The 24,550-nt window shown below is 40.9% G+C and overlaps 1 protein-coding gene across 3 annotated transcripts in view; it reads left to right on the top strand.

Moving 5' to 3' along the window:
* Window positions 1–24,550, top strand: part of zfhx3b (zinc finger homeobox 3b) — a 170,713-nt gene that overhangs the window by 125,920 nt on the left and 20,243 nt on the right. For all 3 annotated transcript variants that reach the window (XM_063475620.1, XM_063475604.1, XM_063475612.1), the window contains one exon: window positions 16,764–16,871. In XM_063475620.1, coding sequence (XP_063331690.1) covers window positions 16,764–16,871 — 108 coding nt within the window. The remainder of the gene's footprint in view (window positions 1–16,763; window positions 16,872–24,550) is intronic.

Below are 24,550 nucleotides of genomic sequence, written 5' to 3'. Positions count from 1 at the left end.
GCACGGTGAACTCTTTTACAGAATAAGTATAAAACCCTTTACTTATACCCAAATAGATATTACAGTTCATATCATTTTCATCTTTACGTTCCCTGAGATAACCAGCATTTTAGCTTTACACAACTACTGTCTCATGCTTTGCACTCTTTACATGTTATATATTTTATCTGCACAAATAGGAGGCTTAATGGTACACAGATTTTCCTGTTGCACAGCGGTGAGCTCCATGGTCAGAGTGGATTGCTGTCATGCTGTGGCAGGGAAGAGAATGAAGGAGATGAGGGCTGTCACCAGTAGCCGCTCTGAGCATGCTCAGTCTGTCTAGGGGAATGGAATCTGTTTGTTTTGTCTACCTGCACGCCTGTTGTGTGCAGTTGCCAAATTAGACTTTCAAATCAAGAAGCCAGTGGGAGACCAAGACTGTAGTTTTCTCCTTCCCTTTAATAATCATCCCTGTTTACTCTTCAGGGAGTCATCTTTATATATTTTTTTCTTAAACGCGCCCTCTAAGCACGGAGAGTGCCTTTAATAAAGCAAGACGGCAGAGCGCCATTCCAACATGTGAATTGCACAGGAGAGAATTGAGAGATGGAAGCAATAGAGGAACACCGGAGGAGGCGGGGTGGGGGGGCTGCTGCCGCTGCACCCTTCATGCTATTATCTTTATGGCATAGCAAAACATGCTTCAGGCAATCAGCATGAAATTGTTAATTGCTCAGCCCACTTGTGTGCCGCTCAGGGGACAGGGGCCTTCAGGAGGTCCGCATCGAGCGAGCAGGGGCTGTCCGACCAACTGCCTGCGCATGTGGTCTCCCGCTTGACGCAAAACACTGTCCAACAAGCGTGTTGTCTTTTTTTAGTCACTGCAGGGTTCACAGAGGTGCAGTGGCAATCATCAGAGGCCCAGTCTGCATAGTGTATTTAAAAAATGATTATAGCTAGAATAGAATTTGTGCTTGTTGCAGTAGACCAGGACATATTTAGCCTCTAATATGTGAACCGATGATTCTGTGTCATCATCCTGCCCGTCTCTATATTCTTACATAAAGAGTTTGAGAATCTGTGGATCCTTTTAGAACCCAGCTAAAGGTTTATCTGTTTGGATAATAAAGTCTGTTTTTGTGTATTTATTGCACAAGCTTAATTTTTCTATTGCCTTTTCTCCTGCTATGCTCTTTTAAACACTGTGTTGCATTTACTCTTAAGTATTGTATGGCGTTTAATAGCTTTTGTAAAACACTTTAAAAAAAAAAAGAACACACACACACAATACAGAGAAATTGTGTGCTTTGTATTTAGATACAAGTGTATATATATTTTAAAAAAATCTTGTTTAGTCTGTTATCATTTTGCCAGTGGCTCCAGGTCACTATTGTCTTTGTGTGTCAACCGATATGTGGTTGTTATTGTCCATGTAATATGTGATTCAGGCTGGTAACACAGCTGTACATGGTAGTGTGAGTTGCAGTTCAGAAATGAGGAAGCCCTGGGAAAAAAAACAACAAAAAAAACAGGCATTTTTTTTGATTAGACACAAACCAAATGCGCTTCGCTCTTTTTTCCTGTTCGCTAAATTTCTCCCACCTTTAAAAAGGTGGCTCCACTTAGCTCAGAAAGAGGATATGCAAGATATCTTCTCAAACTGAACACCACCCCTCCTGTTACATGCTCAGTTGGTACATAATGCCCCTCCTCCTTGGCTATCAGTTTTGTTCCTGTTGGAAGAGAGGGAGAAAGAGCAAGGTTACACAGGGCGTCATATTAATGGGGCCTGTCATGCGCGTTGATCGTCTTAGGCGTGGAGGAGGATGAGCGCTCAAAAGGTGTTGTCTTCAAATAGGATTTCTGCAAGTGAGACATCCTCGTTGGGTGATATCCCCCTCCGAGCGCCACTTTCTTATAGAATGATCTGTTATTAAGCAAATGAAGTGCTGTGGGCCCAACGGTAAATCCCTCCACTTTGTCATGGTGTGCTCTCAGTTATCACACCCTACTCTCTCATTCATTCCTTATGTTCTACCCATTTCACCATGTTATGCCAGGGCACAGCAGTCTCGTATTTGAAGTCAGTCGTCCCTTTGGAGCATACAAGGCACAGAGAGGATTCCAAGTTGTAATCAATGGCTCCTTAAAAGGCACATTGATCTTAAATAAGAAAAGGGAAGTAGGCTTTTCCCCCTGAGTAGAATAAAGTAAAATGGGCAGACCTACTACAAATCTGCCATCACTCTCATATTTGTTTAAAAAGGGGGCTTGGAACACAACAGAACTAAATCTAAGTCTTAATGTGCTCAAATCCATTTATTCTTAGTCATAATGTCTTCAGAAGTACACTAATGCTAATTTTCTTTAAAAGTTTAATCCACACTTAACCTGCTGGACTTTTCAATTGAAGCTCAGCAAGAATATCAAGTCACTGCTGCTACATCACTTATGTCAGATCAGTTAAAATGTCTTTTTCCCAGTATTGTGTAGCTTGTATTTTGCACCTCTCATTTGTCAAAACACCCTAACATTAGTTCTGTCAATCTGCTGTTAAATGACCTCAACCGTAGGAACAATTAGGAAATCTTTTAATGAACTTTTGTTTGGCATGGGTCTTTTGTCTCAGCCATCCAGATACTTGATAGAGGAAAAAAGAAGGGCCAATTGTAAGGGGGTGGGGTAGACGGGGGAATGGCAACTGCTAGACAGGAATTGATTGCATTAATTGATATGCCAATATGTAAGCTTGTTACATCCACCATTGCTTAGGATGATGGCTAACAGGTCCGGCTGATCAATGGAACCAATAAAGGCTTCATCCATTAATGAGCAATGTGGTAATTAATGTTATCCCTAAACCAATTACCTCAGGCAGTGCATCTACAGGAAAGAACACCAAATTGTCCAACCAGGTTATCTCTGTCATACTCTTGGCAATATTCTCATGCAGTATTAACTGTTCTGTGGCTGTAAGGCTGTCCCAGAATTTTCACAGGCCATAGAAAAAAATAATAATTGTGTGGTCTTTCAAGAGGCTATCAAACAAATCTAAAATATTTAAAACATTATGTTTAGTACAGAAAATTTACTTCACCTTTTTTGTCGTCTTTTCTTTGACGTTATGGCATCAGCTAAGATAATGTTCTTACCTTATCCATCACGTCTTGTTTCTTTATATGGACATTCAACAGCTGAATCTTTGAGCCTTTTTGAAAGAAAAAAAGTTTCATAACCTTTGGAATTAACAGGATGTTTCTTACAACTTGGGCATTTCTTCATCTAAAGCAAAGTTATAGACAAACACAGTCTAACAGAACTAAAAACACACAGCCTGTTGTACTTTTCATGTCTTGAATGCGCAACTGTAAATCTCTAGGTTTTCTGTAGTCTGTACTGTAAACAAAGGTGTTCAGAGTAACATTTCAGATGCCTCTTCAGACATTCAAAGAATTAGCCGATACTGATGTTTTATGACTCATCCATTGGCCAGCAACTACAAAACCGTGCAACTATTAACTGTCTAACTGTGTGTGTGTGTGTGTCACTGAGAGTAATGCACATACACACAATATAGAATTTGTCTATATTGCATGTAAATGGCCACAAAAGCCTGATTTTCTTCATGGTTACAAAGAGCAAGACAAAGAGTGAAATAACAAAATGCAGCTCTCTCTGAAATACGCAGACTCTGTACATAAATATAAGCAGCAGTCTTACAAATCAATATTTTCTGAGTTATAAAGTAAGATTTTTCCTACCTGGAATGCCATACCTCATTCTTTGCTCATCATTGAATTAATCTCATATTTATTTGGCATAAATAAAACACGCTTTTGTACATTTTACTGCGTGTTTATTGTTCAGGAATAAAAAGAAAAAGTATAGTAGTTGGAAAAGTCTGACTTTAAAAACATCAGTGTTGAACAGGTCATTCATGCTGAAATACCTTCTATTACTCATTTACAGTAAATGATTTTCACTCACTAAGCATTACATGGCTGCTACATCTGGCATCAATTAATTATGGGGGGGTATCCAAAAAAATGCTAGTTGTGCCTAGGACTAAACAGTCACTTTAGCTTGTGATTTGTTATATATTAAATAAGTAAAATCAAAGTGTGAGAATTGTATACTGCATGTGTAATGTCTGCATTCACAGCACTTGTTTACTTTTATGAACACATAAATTGAAACTACCTAAAGTGATTTAACAAAACAAGAAGGAGAACTAAGTGTGAAATGATGACTTATTAGTTGGGACAAGGCCTTTAGACTAAAATCCTGTTTATGTAATGGGTGTTGCAGAAGTGCGGAAAGGCCCATCTGTCTCTCTGCCTATTATCTGAAGCCTTAATCGGGACTTACAGCAGGGCAGGGTAAATAAACAGTAAGTAAGTTGTCTTGGGTAGAGGAACGTCAATGCCTGCAACTTGCTCAAGCCTTTCCTCTGAATGGTTCTGTATTGACCCCTGAGGACCCCCCGAGAATTCCCTAATTGAAAATTAATATTGAATCAATGCCGCAGGCCATTTGCATATTGATTATAAACATCCAGGAAGGCACCAAGTATGTCTGGGATCAATAGGGCCCTTCTGCAGCAGGCCGAGTGCACTACATCACATGGCAGCTGCCTGCTCCTGAGGTTAATGACTGCTGCTTGTTAAGAAGCTCTTGTCAGGTAGAATCCAGCGGCAGGGTTTTTCTGCCAAAGCTGGCAGCAGGTGAACTGTAGAGGGAGGAAGAGGAGGTATACATGAAGGGGCGAAAGTGAGGTATTTAGGCATCCCCCCTTATGTTTTAGGCAATATAAAATCCAATACAAACATCAAAAAAAGTCTGACTTTAAATGCGTTAGCAACTTTTAAGTACCATTGTTGCCACTAAAGTTTACAGTCTGTTTGTGTACTCTGTTAGATGTATTTTTGGAGATTTGGCAACCTATTGTTGAACCCTGACCGCTCCATAAAACAGCCTATAAAATATGTGTGTGTTTGTACTGTATATGTGTGTGAGTGTGTGTGTGTGAGAGAGAGAGAGAGAGGGAGAGAGAATTGGGAAGGCAGGCTGATCAAAGATAACACAAACCATTTCCTGCCCCTAAAGGGAGAGAAAACAATATTAGGTAGATCAAAAAGGCCCCTTTTAATTTGAAATGAAACTTTCACAACATTACAAGACAAAGGAGACCCAGAATCTCCTACTTTAAGGCACCGATTAAGATTCAACACATGCATTCCTCTCCCAAACTCCCCATAATAGTTTCCACATGTTGAGGAGATGTTAAGAGGTGGAGGCAGGAGAGAAGGGAAGGGAGTGGAGACAATGGAATAAAAAGGGTTTGATGCAAATGGAGGAAGATGAAGAAAGAGATTTCCGTCAAACCACCTTCACGGGTAAATTAAGCATACGATCCCACAGAAACCTGACTGGCTGGTTTTGTGGCGATATTGAAGCTTGGTTAAACTAATGGAGCTCTCTAAAACCGGATGATTCCCTAAACCCACGGGAGACTGCAGACCTGGTGTGAAGCACATGTGAGAGCAGCTTATTCTCCAGTCTATGAAAGACAAGGTCTTGAATTAATGCTTCCATGCAGTTTATGTCCATTCTCTCCTCGTGATCGCCCCCAACCCACACCCTGCACTGGGAGCTAGAGTCTGGGAGCTGAGAATGGAGTGCCGGGCCCAGAGAACCAGGCTGCATCTGATTGCTTCATTACAGGCCCTTTCATTGACTTGGTTGCACTGAACTGATGAACTGAGGCAGTGGACAAGGGCACATAATAGGAAGAAATGAATTCTTATCACAGCCTTCTCAGGAGGCCACTGGTCCTGACTCCTGGCAGGGGCCAGCAGAAGCCATGGCTGAATAAAAAGGAAGGGGCTTTATCTAGGCCCATTCAAAAGCCTGAAGCAGGATGTAGACTGCGGACATGATGGAGCTTTAGGAGCTGGATCAGTACACAGGAGAGGAACCACAAATCCGCAGAGAACCATATTATTGTAGGGAGCTTGTTTTAATGATTAGTTTGGTGATTAGTGTTTGCTTTCTCCCAGTAACTGACACCCACGGCATAAAATTCTTTCACTTGTTTATTCCAGCAGTCCTCCAGAGGCAGACCTCTGCTAGTTAGAGTCCCAGCTTTAGGCTCCATAGCTGCACCCAAACGCCAACAACTGAGATGAATAATTAATTTTGTACCTTATTGGGCTATAACCCCTAACTCTCCAACCTCCAGCTAATGAGTGAGAAGAGTCTTCTGCAGCGAGGACAATAACAGCACCCATTATAAAAACAAGTGCAACACTAACAACCACACATGCATACAATAGAAATGCAAGATGTGGTATAGCACAGTATCAATTTAGCAGCAGGCCAGGTCTCTATAGTGAAGAGGTTATTAATCCCTGACTATGCCTTAAGAGGCTAGAGACTCACACAGACCCACAACTCAGACCTTCTCATTTCCATAGTTATATGCAGAGTCAGCGTTACGCTGCGGAGGAGGCAGGTAGGGAAACCCGATGTTTTACAAATGCCGCTCTGTGATCTTTAAGGGGCACCCACACAGGAAGTGAGCAGAAGTGATCTGCCAACCAGAAATCATAGAAAGTCAATGTCATTCAGCGACTTCAAGTGAGGACAGGCTCGCTGCCTGGTGGGCGAGTCCAGAGTTAAACTTTTCGACAACTTCGAGGAGAGTGACTGTCAATGAGAGCACCAGATACTGTTGAGTGACATATGACAGTGTGGTAAATACATTAGCGGGTTATCTAAGCAAACAGAGTCTGCAATGTCCACTAGCGACCAGCTGTCAGATGAAAAGCGGTGCGTGATGAGTGAATTGCTTCCCGTGTGGATTCCCATTTAGATCCTGACTTTATATTGTGTCATCGAAGTATTCGTCAAACTTGAATATTGGCGAAGTTGGCTGATAGCAGGTCAAAACATCTTCCTGCCCCCCCTTCTCCCAGAAAGAAAAAATCATACCTGTTCTCCTGGCAGAAAATGGATACTATGGAAAGCCATTTAACTCTCCTCCAATTCAGAATCCAAGGACATTTAAAATGACTGTTTTGTGACAGTATTTGGTAAAGAACTGTGTTGTAGGCTATGGTCAGTCTGACAGCGCACATCCTAAACATCATTTGGCCTCAGTTTGCTGCTGGGGTGTTGCGGCTTTTCTTTTTTAGCATGTTACAAGAAAAGCATCAGACACTACTAGTCACTCTGGTCATTTTAGAACAGCTGGCCCATGTTTTAGCCACATCATCAGTTTAATTTTTTTTCCCCTCTTTCCTGTCTCGTCTTCTCACTCTCCTGTGGCTGAGCCAAAGATAACTGAGCAGCAGTGTTTGACTGTAATCACTCCAAGTCTCCTTCTCTGGAGAGCAGCACAGCGGGCAGCACAGATCCACCCTTCTAGGAGCTCTCAGCCCACTTTCTCAGTGCTATTGCATGTTCATGAAGAATCAGCCATTCCAACTTTGCATATGTAATGCATAAGCGCACGCAAACACACCCATGCAAATTGTGTTTCTGTTCAGATGAATATATAGTGTAGTAATGCAGTTAGGAACACAGACCATCTGACCCTCTCAGAAAGGATACATTCAAACTGAACCAGTAGCAGCAGCAGTCATTTGAATAAACTTTACAGTAAAGAAGCCTCCATCCAAGGTAAACTGTGTAGGCCTGTTCTGTCAAGTGTCATTCCGAAGCGTTTTTGAATTTCGGATAAAATTGAAAGCCTAAAGCTGTTTGGCTTACTAAACAGAAACAGATTAATGTGAGCTAAACATACAGTAAGATTAGAAGGACGAGTAGCTTAAATGATGGTTGAGTTGGTGCATTGCATCTCATCAGCTGGCCACAGTTGTGTTTTGTAATTAAGGCTGTAAGGTGTGTTCATATTCAAATAAATAAAGAATGTTGCCTGCATTATGTGATTAATAAATTAATACATTACAGGAGGTGCATAAAGAAGCAACTAATTGCACAAGATGAGTCTTTCTCATTATGCTTTTGAGGGGAAATTTCATTATATGCTTCACAAGCCAGATGAAATCCTGTTTTTAAAGTATGCAAATAAGGATAATACCTTATGTTGGGAAAATCATATGAGTCATAACAAAGCATTTGAATAGACACAACGCTATGATTTTGTTGTCTAGTCTATAGTACAGTTTATAGAGCCTTCATTTATCCTCGTCTCACAGGAGCAGAACACAGTGGCATCGAGTATTTTAAGAGAAAAGTCGCATAACTCGTAGGAAGGTGCATTACCTGTGTAATAGGACTGAGCAGTTTCACTTTGTACTGAGAAATAACCATATGAAAATTTTCTGTGCGATAATTGCTAATCGCATATACAATATCGACAGAGGGTTTATTACTTGCAACATTTTGTGTATGTGCAATACAGCTTCCAAGATTAACATGCGGTCTCGTATTACCTAGTGCTACAAGCAAAGGAAAGAAATGCATCTCCCATCATTGTACTGCAAAGTTGGTAGATAATTTTGCACATAATTGCAGTGGAAAACAACCTGCCTATTAAGCATTTAATGGCAGTAATATAGAAAGCAATTACCGTTACTTTGCTGCTCACACTGAAAATAAAGATTTCTCTAAATTAAAAGGATCCTTAGACTACAGCTAAGGCTAATTGTGTGGGGTCTTGTGCAGGCATCTAGTTGTACATCATTTGTAAGGGCTAAATGCTGATCAGTTAGGAAGGCCTTTACACACTGTGTCCTGAGTGTGTGTTTTTGGGACTGCTCTGCTGCCAGGGAGTCTGATAGCTCTTGAATTATTTATCTCTCAGGCTGCTGGACGGTAGTCACGGCGACCTAGGCCCCGTAGTGGTTGTCTGGCGACATCTCCCTTCAACAGTAGCCATTAACAGACAGGGTTTTGGGTGCTAATGAGCAGGGTGCAGCATGCAAGGACTGGAGTTTTCTTACCCTCAAACTCTAACATAAAGACTCGCTGCACGCTGAATAAAGACGTAGGAATGATTTACAAAGATGTGAGTGCAGAACTTTTTAATTAGGTTAAAAAAAAAAGGCAGAAAAAGATTGGGGAAAAAAGATAGGAACAACCACCCGTTTTCCTATTAAGGAGAAATGTCAAGCGCGGTGGTGAAGCAATAGTCTGTGTGCATCCCTTTGTTGTCCTCCCTGACATTGAAGGCTAATTTTTCATGGTTATTTGAACTGGAAAATGAAAGAGAGGTTTGTGATTATTTCCTATAAATGACAACACAATTGCATTACGCTTCAGTACAAACACAGAGAGGATATTGCCTTTTCATATTTCATGTGAAAGTAATGGATGGGCTATGCAAAGAGGAATAGAAAGAAAGACAAATGGTGAAAGAAAGCTCCCTATGTTTGATTTGTATTAGAAACTGAATGGATAGAGGTAGGGAAAGCTTTTTTCAATAAGTGATCGCACTCTTGTGGATGTTTTAAAGTGCCTGTGCAGCGTAATCATTGGTTTTCTTTAGCAATTAGCTTTGAGCAACCAGCTGGGTGGTTTTCGAGAGAACAAGTTACCCTGTGTATTCACTGTAATCTCTAGTAGAGAAATATAGATCAATGCTAAGCCCCCACACGGTGTCCCATGTATATCTGTACAGCTGCATGATGTAATAAATAAAAGTAAGTGTAATAAATAGTAGGATAAAACTCCAGCACACCCTCCCCTTATCAACTATCATGAAAGATCTGAACTTAGCAGGCCGTTAAAGCCTTTGAGAGCAAACACACATCAATGATGGCCTATATTTTATATTTTAAATAAAATTGATTAGCAAAATTGGTATTCATAACCTTGTCAGATTCTGTTTTATCTCTGCACACGCTTTCATAAACAAACAGACGGTCAAGCCCAGGGCGGTGGTTGGAGACAGGGAGGCTGAATGACCACAGAGGAGGAATGGCGAACCAGCCCACTCTAGAGGGGCATGCTGTGTTTGTGTACTTTAAGTTTCCAAAGATTGAAGAACTAGCAGGAAAGCCTCTGTCGGCAGGACTCATGTAAATAGGACCCATGTGGGAGCTGTGAGCCGGACTCCTAACACGCGCCGTGGTAGGGGCTACATACATCCAACCATGGCAACATTGATTTTCTGAGCTAATACCTCCACAGAACGGTCCACAGGCAGATGGAAGCACTACAAAGATATGCAAATGGTGCATTCGATAAATCGACAGACAGAGATCTTTTTCAGACAGTCCACTGTACCGGTCTGCAGTGCCTAAAAGGAGAGATAAACAGATAAGTACCTGTTAATGGACACACAAACACAAGTGTGTGCACTCAGACAAACATACAAGCACCTGCCCGTTACCTGGGAAAACTTAGATCGATAATAGAATTTCGTGTTAAGCAGAGGTGCTTCAGAAAAGCACATCAAATAAATGCTGGGACTAACCGTTGCTAGCTTTTAATATGAAAGTGCTATTTTTAATGTGGCACACAATATTTTTTAATTTCCAAGGTTTTTGCACTGTATCTTGTGTATAATAACAAAACAAACTGTGGGTATAGTCATATTCAGCACGCTTATTAGTCAGATATGAAACAAAAGCTGCTGGGTGTATGTCATATATAATAGATGTGGGCTGTCTTGTTAAGCCCAGCAGGCTGTATGTGGCTGTGTCTCTGTGGAGAATGGCTCTGAAGCTCACTGTACCTGGTAATTAAAGAGAGTTTGTGGCAAAAGCCAAACATCAGGAGAGATGAGCTATGAACAAAAGAGCTGTGACAGTTTCAGGTTATGTGATTTTTGTGTCCCTTTTTGCCAAATGAAAAATCAATACATTTTCCGGGTTATACATATTCAGAGTGTCCACCATGCTTCCGCCCTGATGGAGAAAGGGGCGGGGGACTGCGGGCTTGAGTGGGGGAGTCGCCTGTTCGCCTGTCATAACTGTACCATCGCATTTTCCAAGCCACTGGTGAATATTTCAGAGTTGATGTGATTGCCCTTCATGACAGCGGTGATGCTTTCTTCCCCCCCTTTCTTTATTTAAGGCACCCCTTCAGCCACCCCCACACTCCGCATCAACCCACCCCAGTTCTGTTTGGTCCTTTTGAATAGCTGCAAATAGGTGAAGGCATTGTGGTGTGAGCTGGAGGAAAAAGAAAAAAAGATGCATTAATAAAAAGGAGGCTGATTTAAGAGGAGGCAGCGGTGGAAGACGATAAGCATAAATGCATGGTGGGGGGTGGCAGTCGCAGCTAGGCAGAGTAACTCTTTGTGCAGGACATTGTCCCTGAGGCAGAGTAGATGGAAGAGCACAGCCCAGTGATGCTTTTGCCCCCTATCCAGGCTTTTAGCCCTCTGTCCTAGCGGGGAAAAGTACAGCCTGCATCTTCCATTGTGGACATAATATGTGTTGGTTAGTAACCATCATTTTGGGCATTCAAGGAACCCAGTGGTGTGTGGGGGTGTGTGGGGGTGTGTGTGTGTGTGCATGTGTCAGATGGGGCAGAAGAGTGAGCAGTCCCTGAATGCTCAGTCCCTGTGTACCCACATTAACCCAGATCCTATTCTCCTTCATCACTCAAGAAAAACACAAAGAGAAAAGAAGTAGAGCAGCACTCACTTTAGCCACTTTATTTGTAATGTATCTAAACATGCCATTATCATGAGAAGAACTTCTAATTAGTATGATTTCCCGTGAGATAACACTGTAGGGAAAATATTTAATACATTACGTGGTCTCAATAACATTTCCTAATTTACTTTCATACCGAAAGCACAAAAAGCAAATTTTAAGCCTTTTCATGCATTTTTCTGTTCTTTTTTTCTGTTAGAAAACACTTTCGAAAAACCATGACCTGATTACCTGAAAATGGCCCGGGAGTTTGAAGCGCAGGGGTTTGGGGGTGGGTCAGATAAAATGCTCCGTGGAGGACCTATGGGCTGTTTTGATGAGCATGTACTAGGGAAGTTCTGGAAGGATGTAGGAGGGGTTTCTGTGATATAGCCGGAAGGCAGTATGAACTGTCACTCCTGTTTGTGATTAACTTGCTGTTTAAAGTTTCTTTAGTTGTTAGCTACCGATGTACCCCTCCTCCATTGCTCCTCCTTTCTGCTACCCCCCACCACAGCCCTTCTTCCTCCTGCCCTCAGCCCTTTGGAGACACAAAGTATTCATTCACATTTAGATCCCGAGGTCACAGCAGGGCCAGCAGGGAGAGAGGCCAGCGAGTCCCCCCCCCCCATAGACAGGTCAGGAATCTAACATGTAACTCTGACCAGCAGCGCCGAGCTAGCTTACTCTTGCTTCCATGTGAAAAGGAAAGTGTGTGGGAGAGGAGGAGTGAGAGCATGAGTGAGAAGAGTACAGGGACAGATGAGCTTTCATTTTGTGCGCAGTGCTTGGTGTAGTTTCTGGATTTTACTACATTGATTCTTTCGTGGATTAATGTATATTTTGGTACACTGATCTATTTTTGAATGCATGGCTAAATTTTAAATGCATTTCATAACTGAGGTCTATATGACTCATTACAACTGAAATATTACACAGAAATCAGTAAGAATATCTTGCAACTCACTTAAAAAGCAGTTGTTTTTTTTCCAGTATTGCATGTGTCCACATTTTAATTAAGCCCTATGTATTGTAGTGCAGAGGCTATTATGGTTACTGATAGTACCGTGTTGTGGTTTATTGGTCGTTCATGAGCAAAAGCCCCGCTTGTGTCTGACAGTGTTGTGGGCATGTTTTGCTCAGTTGTGGTTTTATGAGGTGTAGCTTCAGAGAGTCTTCTGTGAGTATGTGTTGAGAGGGCAGTTACGAGGGGTGGGAGTGTTTTCCTGTGTGTTGTGCTTTTTGGGGGGTGGGGGGGGGGGGGTGTCTTGCGTATGGGGCACAGAGGTGCTGATATGAGGAGCGGACAATGCATGAAAGCCCTCAGCATGAGTCCTGTGTCTCATTGTCCCATGGTACCCTCCTGTCACTTTCATTTTGCGCCCTCTAGTCCAGAGTCAGGCTAACTTTGATATGAGGAAGGGGTGCAAGGGATGCTGGGGGAGCATGAGGGGGATTTTTAAAAGAAGGAGTAGGGGAGAAAGATAGAGTCTCTGAAGTGTGAAATAAGATTGCTTTTTATCCGACAGTGCAGCGCTAAAGAAAAGGAAGCTGTCCGGCTCTGGATAAAGCGGGGGAAGCACACCTCTCTGATTTACAGTGCAGTCCTGTGACACCTGGTTAAAATGATAACAACAGCCTCAATAATCATAATGAGAGTAATGAGAGCTTAGACGCACGGCTCCACACAAGAGCCCAGAGAGAAGCGCAGCTCAGCCCTCGCTCCCAGTACTCGAGAGCCGGGGAGAGGGAGAAGCTGAGCTCTGCCCCCGCGCTGGTGCTCCATGACTTACGAAACCCAAGCGAGATAAATAAGACAGTGGAGTGACTGAGATGCTATATATGCAACTAAAAATGAGCAGACTGTCACTGCTGTTTGAGGAACACTGAAGCCGTTCTCAGGTAGGACTGGAATTCTGTACTTTAAGAAAGGCAGTTATCATCACAGCATTATATTCTGCTGAGGCCGAGGATGGAGGAGGAGCCTGACCTAGTGAAAGATATCTAGAGTGACTATTATTACTTGCTGCTGCTCTTCTCCACAGTCTGGGAAGAAATACTGGAAAGTGCAGTGGTTACCATCAATTATTTATTAGGCCGTTTGTGCTTGTCAGTCTGATTAGCATTAGTGTAATCACTGCTCTTCAGGGGAAAAGGAAGGCTGCTCTCTCTCATCTGAAGGTAATCTTGCCATTTTCAGTGTCTCATCTTCACCAGACAGCTTTTGCATAGCATCTGCTTTTGTCATCTCCACATATTTCTTCCCTTTCCCCTTCCCCATGTGTTTCTGTCTGTTGCTGCTCGGCCCCTATCCCCCCACCACCACCCTCCCCTCACCTCATTAATGTGTGTGTGAGCAAGTTGCTCTCGCCCAGCTTGTATAGAGTGACACCTATGGGTCTGATTAAGCCTCTGCACTCACTGGCAAAACACAAGAGAGGAAGACCGCTAAGCACCTACACAATGTAGGAGTGTGTGCATGCGTCTGTCTGTCTGTGATGGAGCCCATGAACTGTCCCCACTGAGTGACTGGGAGAGCAAAGCTGATATTTTTCATGCTCAGAACAGATGAGTGTAATCTCTGTGTCGGCAATGGGTTTATTCAGCTTGCATGATTAGATTAATGGAACTGTTTCATATCATTGTATTAGGATGGTTAATGAAGACAATTAATTAGAAGACAACCTTCAGGCTATTGTCCTTTACATCTCTCAGATTTGGGTTAGAAATGGCCTGCTGCCATAGCTTTGAGTGTTTCTCCTAATCTATTTTCTGAGTTAATCTATGGCTACAGTTTTAGTGTCTCTTCCATTTGCATCCTACTCTTAGGCCACTCGTGACCTTTCATTAATTATAGCTGGCCCTAGCTTTAATCATTCTGTAATACTTGTTGTAGATGAGATGAGAAATGGGCAAAGCCATTTGCCACTTAAAGATGTAACGGTACTCCTGGAATTAAATGTCTGCATTTCTGCATAAATTATAAATGTGTTCTGTGTGCCAAAAGTGATATGATCATTAAACATCTAAAAAGAAAGTGTGAAAAACATGAGTGGGGAAAATAAAAAAAAAAATCAGTACCAGCGTGCGCATGTATAGCATGTGTGCAGGAAGTTGGGAGTAGGTGGGGCGGTTACAGAGAAGCTTAGCATTAGAATGCTGGCTGCCTATCAGAGAAATGTTTAAGCACAAAGTGTGTATTAATGTGTAGGTGGGGAATTAGTCTCACTACAAGTGTCACATAGCTAAGAAATGACACCTTGCCCCGTTTTTAAAGGTGAAAAAAATTTACCTGGGGATTATTTTGTAATCTGAGCACCTATGCAGCTGTACAGTATCCTAATTCTCAGACTGTTGTAGAGATTTATGCAGGTAGGAGTTATAGGATTTTGGGACTCTGCAGCAGATCTCTGGGTTTTTTGGGAATGTTTAAGATCCAGCTCACCAGTACGGGATGGAATTCATAGAGTCCCTTGGAAACATAATAGAAACACAGTAATGCAACTTTTTTTTGTTTTTTGGGGGGGTTTTGCAGCTGATTTTGATTAAATAAAAGCTTATTCTTAACTGTGCATTTGTGCTTAGAATAATAAAATATCACAGTTGATATAAGCACCCCCTTATGGTTTTGTAGCTATAGTGTATACTTAAGAGAACCGTAAAAAAATGGCGATAAATATAAAAACGCGATGAAGAAAAGTGGAAAAGCTCCTTAAGCAACTACCCAAGAAAAGAGGAAAAATGTCATATAACAAAACGATAATTTTTTTCTAATGTATTTTCCAGTTATAAATATGACTGATTTGCATAAGGAATTTCAAAACCCATTCAGCAGAATAAATTAAGATCTTTCTGACTATTTTATTTATGTGTCATTGTCATCAGTAAAGGAACAGCCACGTGGTTCAGAGATGTATGGTTATTAAGTGTGTCAGTAATAATGATGCATAGTTTGAGTTTGAGAAATGTACCTGTTGTATATACAACATAGGCTCTGTTTCATAACTAACAGGCTAAAAAGTGAGTGTTGGGGAAAATGTACTGTCATAAAAATGGTTTTGGCTGTGGGTACTCATGTGGTGAGCTTAGATTAGATGTGTGATGACTGCAGGGCTGAATACTTGAACAGGATATTTCAGTAGCTGTTGTAGCTTTGTCAATATATCAATAGCTCATAGAGTAGAGACCTATGCATGAAAGCATTTTCAAAAGAGCATTTAAGTACATTTGCTGAGAATTAGCTGACTTGTATAATAACTGATAGGGCCTATTGACTGCGGCCTAGTTTACTGTTGTCAAATCAATGCTATTCCATGCAAGTCACACTACTTTTAAACAAACTTAACAGGCAAAGGGGATGTTCAGGGGGCACTGGAGGGAAATAAACAAGATTGATGCCCTTTTTATTATCTGTTTTTGCTATCTTTTCCTCTGTGTGTTACTTACAAATGGCGTTATTGGATATCCATTGTTTGGACTTCGATGCTCTAAATGGCCTGATATATCGAGCTGAGGCTTTTAAGGTGGTTACAGGGGATTTCTGCCTTTGACTTGGCATAAAAATAAAATGAATTGTGGCTCTGAAAGTTTTAAATATTTATGATTTATTTTTTTTGCTATAGTGGGATAGCAGAAGTGAAATGAGGTTTGTATTGGTAAGTAACCTAACAGATTGCAGGGCGCGCGCGTGTGTGTGTGTGTGCGCGCGCGTGCGTGTGTGTGCGTTATGAGAGGAAGCAAATGGGGTTCTTTTTCTTGAACTATACTACTCAATTATTTTTCCATCTGGCCATTTGCACCCATGTGCTTGCTTTTAGTTTTATCTACACATTAAACACAGAGAATTTTCCTTGTGTCTTTTGTTTTGAATACATACACACAACAATAGCAATAAAAAGAAAGAGTGGGTATTCGACTTTCCTCCCCCCTTATAATTCAGCTCAGATTTTTTTTTCATTCAAGTTGGAATTATTTTTTAACAGAGATAATCAGACAGCACAGGACAGAAAGCAGATTCTGCCCTCTTTGTCTGCTAGCCTTGCAACTGTGTGTCAGCAAATGTAATTGTTGCAAGCTCCTATAGAAAAAAAACGCTACCGCCCCTTTAAGTGCTTCCACCAATTCTGATGGCGTGGTGATTTACATATCCCGTTCTCCCTCCCCCTTCAGGAGAGCTGAGCGAGGATGTGGAGGCTGCTAGTGAGACCACCACAGACCAGGAGGACCAAACCAAAGACAGAGAAAGTGGGGGGGAGAAGGAGCTCACCAAAGGGACAGGTAAGGCTCATATTTACACACATTTAGGGACTACTACTCACATGATTCACGTGGCCATGCAGCTGAACATTGCTAAGCAACATGCCTTTTGCCAAATCAAATTAAACATATTTTAACAAAGGTTTCAAAGCCTTTCTAAGCATTGAACATACTCTCAAAACTCCCTAATCTAGTTTTCAAAGGCTGCTCTTTCATGCTGCATGTTCCCAGGCATCTCATCAGCTACAGTTAGAATAAGCTGTCAATTTAAGTAATAAGTTCAGGTAACATGTGACCCATGTTTTGTCTTTGATCAGTGGGTGATGTGAAGAGCAGGGCCTGCATGTGTAATTCCCAGTGTGCCATGTGCACACACGCACACACATACACTTGAATAGCACTGCCCCCTTCTCAAATTTGCTGTATACACAGAAGAACATTGACACCACTTACCTGTGTTTTCCCTTATCAGATCAGGATGGTTTTATCTCTGGTCCTCTTTATTGATAGGTGCTGGCTCCTAAGCAGGGGGTTGGGTTTAGTGTGAGGGGAGGAGCTTTGGGCCTCAGCACTCTCTGATCAGGGCAGGTTGCATTTATCTGCTGTAAACTTTTCAAGATGCATTGGATGTTCTACTATAACAAATGTTTTCACATCAGAGGGCATTACTAGTGTGAATACAGTTCACGATAATGCATGTGCTTTTATTTACTTTCCTACTTACTTATTTATTTAGTTGGACCACCAGTGATCATGCCGTATACTGAAAACAGCATTGAACCCTAAACTTTCCATCATGTAGAACTTGTGGTATAGTTGGAGGGATTTCTGGGAAACACTATATTATTTTGACAGATTATTGACCATAACAGATGATAGCACTCATAACAGAAGAAGTTTATGTTCTTGTAGCGGTTGTGATTTTTTTTTTTTTTTGCGCTGCAACTGGAAGAAATAGTTTACTGCTGAAAGTTACTGTAGTTGTACTGAATGCACTGCTATAGGTGCTGAATTAATGACACTTGGAGCGTGTGTGGAATTAGATTGGTTGAAATAAGAAAATGAACGAAACACTGTCTCAAACACAAGTTTAATGACGAACAAGCTTAATGTAAAACTACACCCCCCATAGCGCGTTCTGTATGTGCATCACTGGATCTAATTATATATGAAAAGCTCTGTTTACTGATTCTGCTCTGGTTTCTGAGAAGGGAAAAAAATGGCCTGAGTTTTCTTTTTTATGCCCAGTTTATTTCACTTTACTTGTCTGTGTTCGGAAAACAAGGCTGGCAGTCAAGACATTTCCTATTGAGTAGAGAGATTTCTTATAATCGTGACACTGAGCAGTAACGGGCTTGGATAGATGCTTTTCACTTGTCTAACTTCTTGTGTTACTGCAGGATGTTTTGATTTACACTAGTCAGGTTAAAAGCTGGAAAACAATTCAGACCTTTTGCATACCTAAGTTTTTATAAGGTGCAGCAAAAAAAAGAAAAAAAGAAAAAAAACTCATCACAGTGTTTGAAGCCCAGGCTTTGTAAAATGTCTTTGATATTCGAACTTCTATTTTAAATGAGGCTGAGTTGTTTGTGCTCTTTGAAAGGGCGACACTCTTCTTTGATGGAAGAAATAATGATATGCATGCCTGACTGAATATGGCTAAAAGTATGTTTTAGCACATCAAAATAAAGCACTTTAAAAAGCATTAAAATGAGCTGGCCGATTAATAATTCACTCATACCTGTGGTGCACAGGAAGACGACTCCTCGCATTAGGATTCCTCCTTTTTGAAAGGCATGCAATTTGATACAAGCATATTCAGTTCCTTTCCTCCCCTCTGTCAGTCGCTAATCACCAAATAAGTGTGTTTCTGTGTTTTCACAAAGGAAATATGTGCTTGCATATGAAAAATTTACAGCTTCCCAGCAGCTTATTAGAAACGCTTAGTTAAAAATAGCATTGCATTAGGGAACCAGGTCTGAGGTTCTGTTTGATGTCAGTGAAAAGGTGGGTGGGTAGATTGGGATGCTGGGTTCAAGGCTGTGTTGTCAGCAAAAGGTAGACAGCTGTAGTTTAATGGAAGGGTCTCTTTTTGTGCTTCAAACTTTTTGTGATTGATGAATACAATGCCCATTCAAAGCGTGTGCAGAAAACCTATCTTGTTGGGGTGGGGGGGCGTGAGGAAGACCTCAGAATCCATTTGGTAAACACGGGAGCTCTTGTTTGGGCTGGTGATTGCCTGAAAATGTTGTGCAGCGCGTACGCAAGGGGTGTATATGTTAAAATACGGCGTATGAGCATCTTGGCCAACCTGTTATTTATATGAAAGGTGCTCAGTCTTTCACTCTCTGAAGCTGAGCTGTTTCTAAAGTCCATCATTAGAACTACTGAAGTATTTCTTCTCATCGTTGTCATGTAGCTGTTGGAACAGAGCACAACATTGTTCCCTTACAAATGACAGTCACTGTCAGACAGACGGCATTAGCGAGCACAGAAAAAAGGCTTCCTCCTTTTTAAAGCCTCTGTCAATCTTATTTTTTCTTTCTTGTTCCACAGCTCCTCAGTATTCATTAAAATCATTTAGAGGTACATCAGAAGCCTTTGTAAAATGCATATGTATTCGGCATGTCATCTCTTGAAAGATGCCTTCATTATTCTGGCGTTTTATTTATTTATTTATTGCAGAGATAATTCATATATGTGCACGTGAAGGCACTCAGACATATGTAAATGCCATATGCTCGCAAACTCTGCATACATGGGGCAACTTTTAATGATTAAACAGCTGACTGTTGATCGTGCACAGAAATAATGCACATTTACAAGTAAATCCAATTAATACATTTAATATGTATATATACATATATATATATATATATATATATATATATATATATATATATATATATATATATATATATATATATATATATATATATATATATATATATATATATATATATATATAGATATATAGATATATAGATATATAATATATATAGATATATATAATATATAGATATATATTATAGATAGATATATATAATATATAGATATATATTTCAACATGATGTTCACATTGGTGCCAGCTGCAACTGAATCATCTGGCATGATTAGTAATTCAGAGGGTCATTTTTAACGCCAGGTATGAAATATGTATAAATGGATAGCCATGAGCCTCTTTCCTCTCTGTCTCTCCACACTTTCTTCACCTAGCTGAGACAGCACGAGCTAAAGGAAAGAGCTTCTGCATAGGAATGGAATCCTTACCTTCATTAAAGCAGGTGGTGTATTTATGCAGCAGCTGAATGTATAGGAATGCAGCAGGGCGGGAGGGTGGCAAGTATAGGGGAGACAGAAAGATGAAGAGAGCATGAAGGTGGGTGCAGGGTGGGGATTGGGGGGTGTTAATACACCGGCAGACTTAGGCACAATGTGGTTTGACAAATTTAACATAAATATATGGGAAGGGCTGTGCCAAAGTGTGTGTGTGTGTGTGTGTGTGTGTGTGTGTGTGTGTGTGTGTGTGTGTGTGTGTGTGTGTGTGTGTGTGTGTGTGTTTGAGGGAAGGTGAGAGGGGCAGAAAAATATATAATTCTGTCAATTCTGGGACAGTCTTCGAAAAAAAAAATCTGCTTGATAATATTTTATTCTTCATATCTGCGCTTAAAAAAGTTTATAGGAGCCAGAGCAAGGTGATGAAGGCAAGGGGTAAAAAAACTATTTATTTCAGCTGGATCATCCACATGCAAATACCTGTGACACAGAGAGCAGACACGCCTATGAAGAAAATGTTGAGCATGTCTAACATGGTGATATACTGCACTTACAGCATTATATCGTTTGAAGAATTCTGGTTAATTCAGATAATTTAATGACATTTGTGAATATATAATATATATATTGTTTTCCTCAAACTTTCATGCTTTTTCATCATTTTTAACAAGTGATGAATGAAATCTTGAATCTGTAAGTATTTGCAGACATTCTTCTAAATTCTTTATTTCTCTTAACAAAGAGCCCAGTGAGTGATTTTGACACAGTTTATTGGAGGATTAATTAAAGGTGGCATACAGGTTCCTACCGATTTGAACTTTCGCACACTGTTTTTACACTACATTTGTACAAATAGTCACGGTATTTTTACCACTTCATGATGCCCAAAAACCTATTTACTCGACTAGAAAACAACTCAGACATTAGTTTGTGGCTTTCTCTGTAGCATGTGCCAATCCTGTGTCAGTTTTTCTTTATCCTAATGCTTCTCCAGCCAGTTTTCTCAAATATGTGTTAAAAAAAATTGCTCAAGCATTCTCAGTTAAACATTGACATTAAACCTGTGAAATCTATCAAAACAAAGACTAAGCCGCTAGAGTTTCCTGTAATATGCATTTGTAAGTGCGTGAATCTGTGTGCGTTTTGGGCTCCGCATCCACCTGTTTTTATGTAAATGTGCAGCATGTGCGTGTGCACTCAGCTCTGCTGTGCATAAGAGAAGCAGATGTTGTGTTCTGCACCGAGGCTGCTGCATTTGATCTGTATAATGAACTAGATGATTAGCATCCCCTAGACGCAGCACTGTGGCATTGCAGTCTGCTCTTTTTTTCTTTTTTTTTCTTCTTTTTTTTTATTGAGCTCCATATAATGCTGTTAGTCTTGTGCTGTTGCTGCCTCACAAACAGACATGCTAAACGTTATGAATTGTTTCCCAAATAACACTGGAAACACATAGACTTAATGCTGGCTGCGGTTGAAAGTTGAAATTGCAGCCTTATGGTTAGTTGCAACCAAATTACTCACGTTTATGTTATTGTTACTCCAAACTGTGAGACGTTCAGTGCGGTGGTGATTTGTTATTGCTTTTAAACCTTGAGTAGCATGAGAAATCAGGAGACAGAGCAGCGGAAATGTTTACATATTCATAGCACATCCTTTCAGTGTTTGTCATCCCTGAAATTATAATTCCTTTTGTCTTTGAAGATAATAGGCCATAAATTGTCCTTGTTTGTGAGCCACCTCCCTGAAAGCTCAGTGTTTATGAGTTTTACCACAGGCTGTCTAATAGCCAAGCAGTACTGTGTCATTTAAAGGTGAACAACTCGTCATCCAGTTGTGCAGTGGTCTATAGATGAAAAGAGCCGCCGCTAATTAGCATCTCAATTTAGACTGCACAACGCATGCTATTCTCACTCCTTCTTATACAGTTTGTTATAAGAGGGACTTTGTTTTGTTTTGTAAATGAAGAATGGTTTTATATATAAATCCAGGTGTAGCCCCAATGTCAGGTTTTTTTGAAGGTCCCTGTCTCTCTCTCTCTCCCTCTCTTTTTTTTTTTTTTTATTATTAATGCAGAATAATTATCTCGGAAATATAAGGTGAGATGGAACACTGCCCTTTATTGCTCTGTGCTCTGACGGGGGCCGTAGATTAAAAAACCAGGATAGAAATGGGGAAAGAGAAAAGACAATATTCAGGTATTGTTTGCATAGCGGTGAAAGAAAATGACTTGTAGCATGGGGAGTTGAATCATCTCCATATTAATGGCCAACTTGCTGAGGGAATAGAGGTGAGGATTTTCTGCGGTGCAAGAGGCAGAGAGCTGCGGGTGCATGAAGGTCCCGGCACTGTGAAGGTGAAAGGTTTCTGGGTGCTGGGGATCAGAAGAAACGGTGTTCGGCAAGAATCATTGAGTTTCACTATACTGAGGAAATTGTCGACTGAGCTTAAGTTTAAAATGATTGGCAGACTCTGGCTGTTCCGGGCAAAGTGACAGTAAAGTTATATGACCTTGTTGGCATGGGCAGAATGGATAATAGGCTATGTTTTTTTATAACTGCTGCCTAAAACTGATGGTGAGAGAGAAGCTATGGTAATGGGAGAGGCTCTAGACATGATGAGGAGCTCGTCTCATTCTGGTGGGGGGAGAGTTCCTCTCCTAAACACAAGAAACATTTTTCCTGTCTCCGACATCCTTACATACTGTTTACTGTAACTCACATTTTCGAATATGGATAACCTTTCACAAGGACAAAGATTAATGGCAGCTGTGATTGCACTCCTGCAAGAATTCAATGGCAGATGACCTGTTGTGGTTAATTTAGTCTGTGCTGTGTCAGTCACTCTGTCCGGCAGCCATCTTTTTTTTTTCCCCCCCTTGAAAGCACAACAAGGCTGTGATTGCTCCTGAGACTGGTGTAGTGTGCTGACAGCCCCTTTGCTGCTTGAATAATACAGTCCAGCTATGGGGGAAAGACAAGGTGCCAAAGTCCAATTCACTTACGGGACTCGACAGCACAAAAGCCTCTGGTTTACGGAAAAGGGGCATGAATTAATAATCACCTAATTGACTCTTAGTTTTTTTTTCTCCACTCTTGCTCTGGCTTTTGTGCTTTCAGACAAAAGCTCACTCTATGTATCTGTCAGAAGACGTTTGCTGCGGATGGGGGCACCGTGCCTAGAGACTGGGCAGAAGAGGTCAGGTTGGCAGGCAGACTCTCGGCAGTTAAAGGGTCACTGGCAGACGTGGACACTCTAGTTTTCTCTGTGTGAACAGGATGGACACTGATGATCTGAATGAACACTGAGGTTGCATAAACGCACTGTAGTTTTAGGAGCTTTTAAAGCTTTTTAAAGCTTTTAGAAGTTCCACCACAAGACATAGAGGGCCCAGTAATGAAGATGTAACTCCACGACTGACTTTTTGTAATGACTGCAGTATTATCCTAGATGGAAATTTAGTTGGGGTTTTTTTTCCTGTGCTCTTATACCTACTATTTTAATACCACAAAGTAACACTAGACTTTACCTTCAACTGCCAGCTCCTTCTGACATCAGTAACATATCTCACCATGGACTGTAAATGCTCCATCGGGAGGCAATGTTTCGGTCATTAGTTCGGATCACCTGTTCACACTGCAGATATGTGTGTCACATGTGTGAGCTTCGGACAACAGTGTCCAATCTAACATGTCAGACTGTACATGACCAAAAAACAAAAAGTTTTATCTCTATTTCATACTAGTTTGTCAATGTTTCGGTCATTTTTTTTTTCATCACCCTTGAAGAGAAAAAAATCTGATACAGTAGTTGGATGTTAGTCACGGTGCCGGTGAAGGTGTTGGGGTGTACTAGTCTTAAGAGAATGCTATTGATTTATGGACTCCTAACTGGCCGTGACGAGAGACTGCATCACAGTAAGCCTCCCCTGCCCTCCATCTGTCCTGCTCTCACTTTTACACACTCATGAACATAAAGCACCTGAACTAGAAAGCGGCTGTGCTTTCAACATAAACTGCCACTTGTTTGGTGCTAATTGAGCAATTAATGAAAGCAATGTGAAAGTGGAATTGACTTAGTTATGTTTGTCCTCTTAATGATAAGAGGGGGATGGATGCGTGATACTTTGTCCCTGCTTACTTGCTGTACTGTATGTATGTGCTTTGCTGCTAAGTTAACTGTTCTTAATGCTCGCTTGAGGTTTTTTTTTTCACACTTTATAACTCTCCCTCAGTTAAAGAAGTTGGGTAATTCTCAGGGAATTTCAATTACATTATTATCTAAATTGTAAGAGTTGTTTTTATATGTTTCGTTATCTGTCCTTGAGAAAAGTTATCTTGACGTATGAAAATTATGGTGGAATGCCAAGGAGCTGCCTATTGTATTAGGCCTTGGTGCAGAAATGGTGTTTATAAAATATGACA

This window comes from Pelmatolapia mariae, linkage group LG1, assembly GCF_036321145.2.
Source record: "Pelmatolapia mariae isolate MD_Pm_ZW linkage group LG1, Pm_UMD_F_2, whole genome shotgun sequence".
Taxonomy (NCBI): domain Eukaryota; kingdom Metazoa; phylum Chordata; class Actinopteri; order Cichliformes; family Cichlidae; genus Pelmatolapia; species Pelmatolapia mariae.
This window is presented reverse-complemented; position numbering and strand designations above follow the sequence as displayed.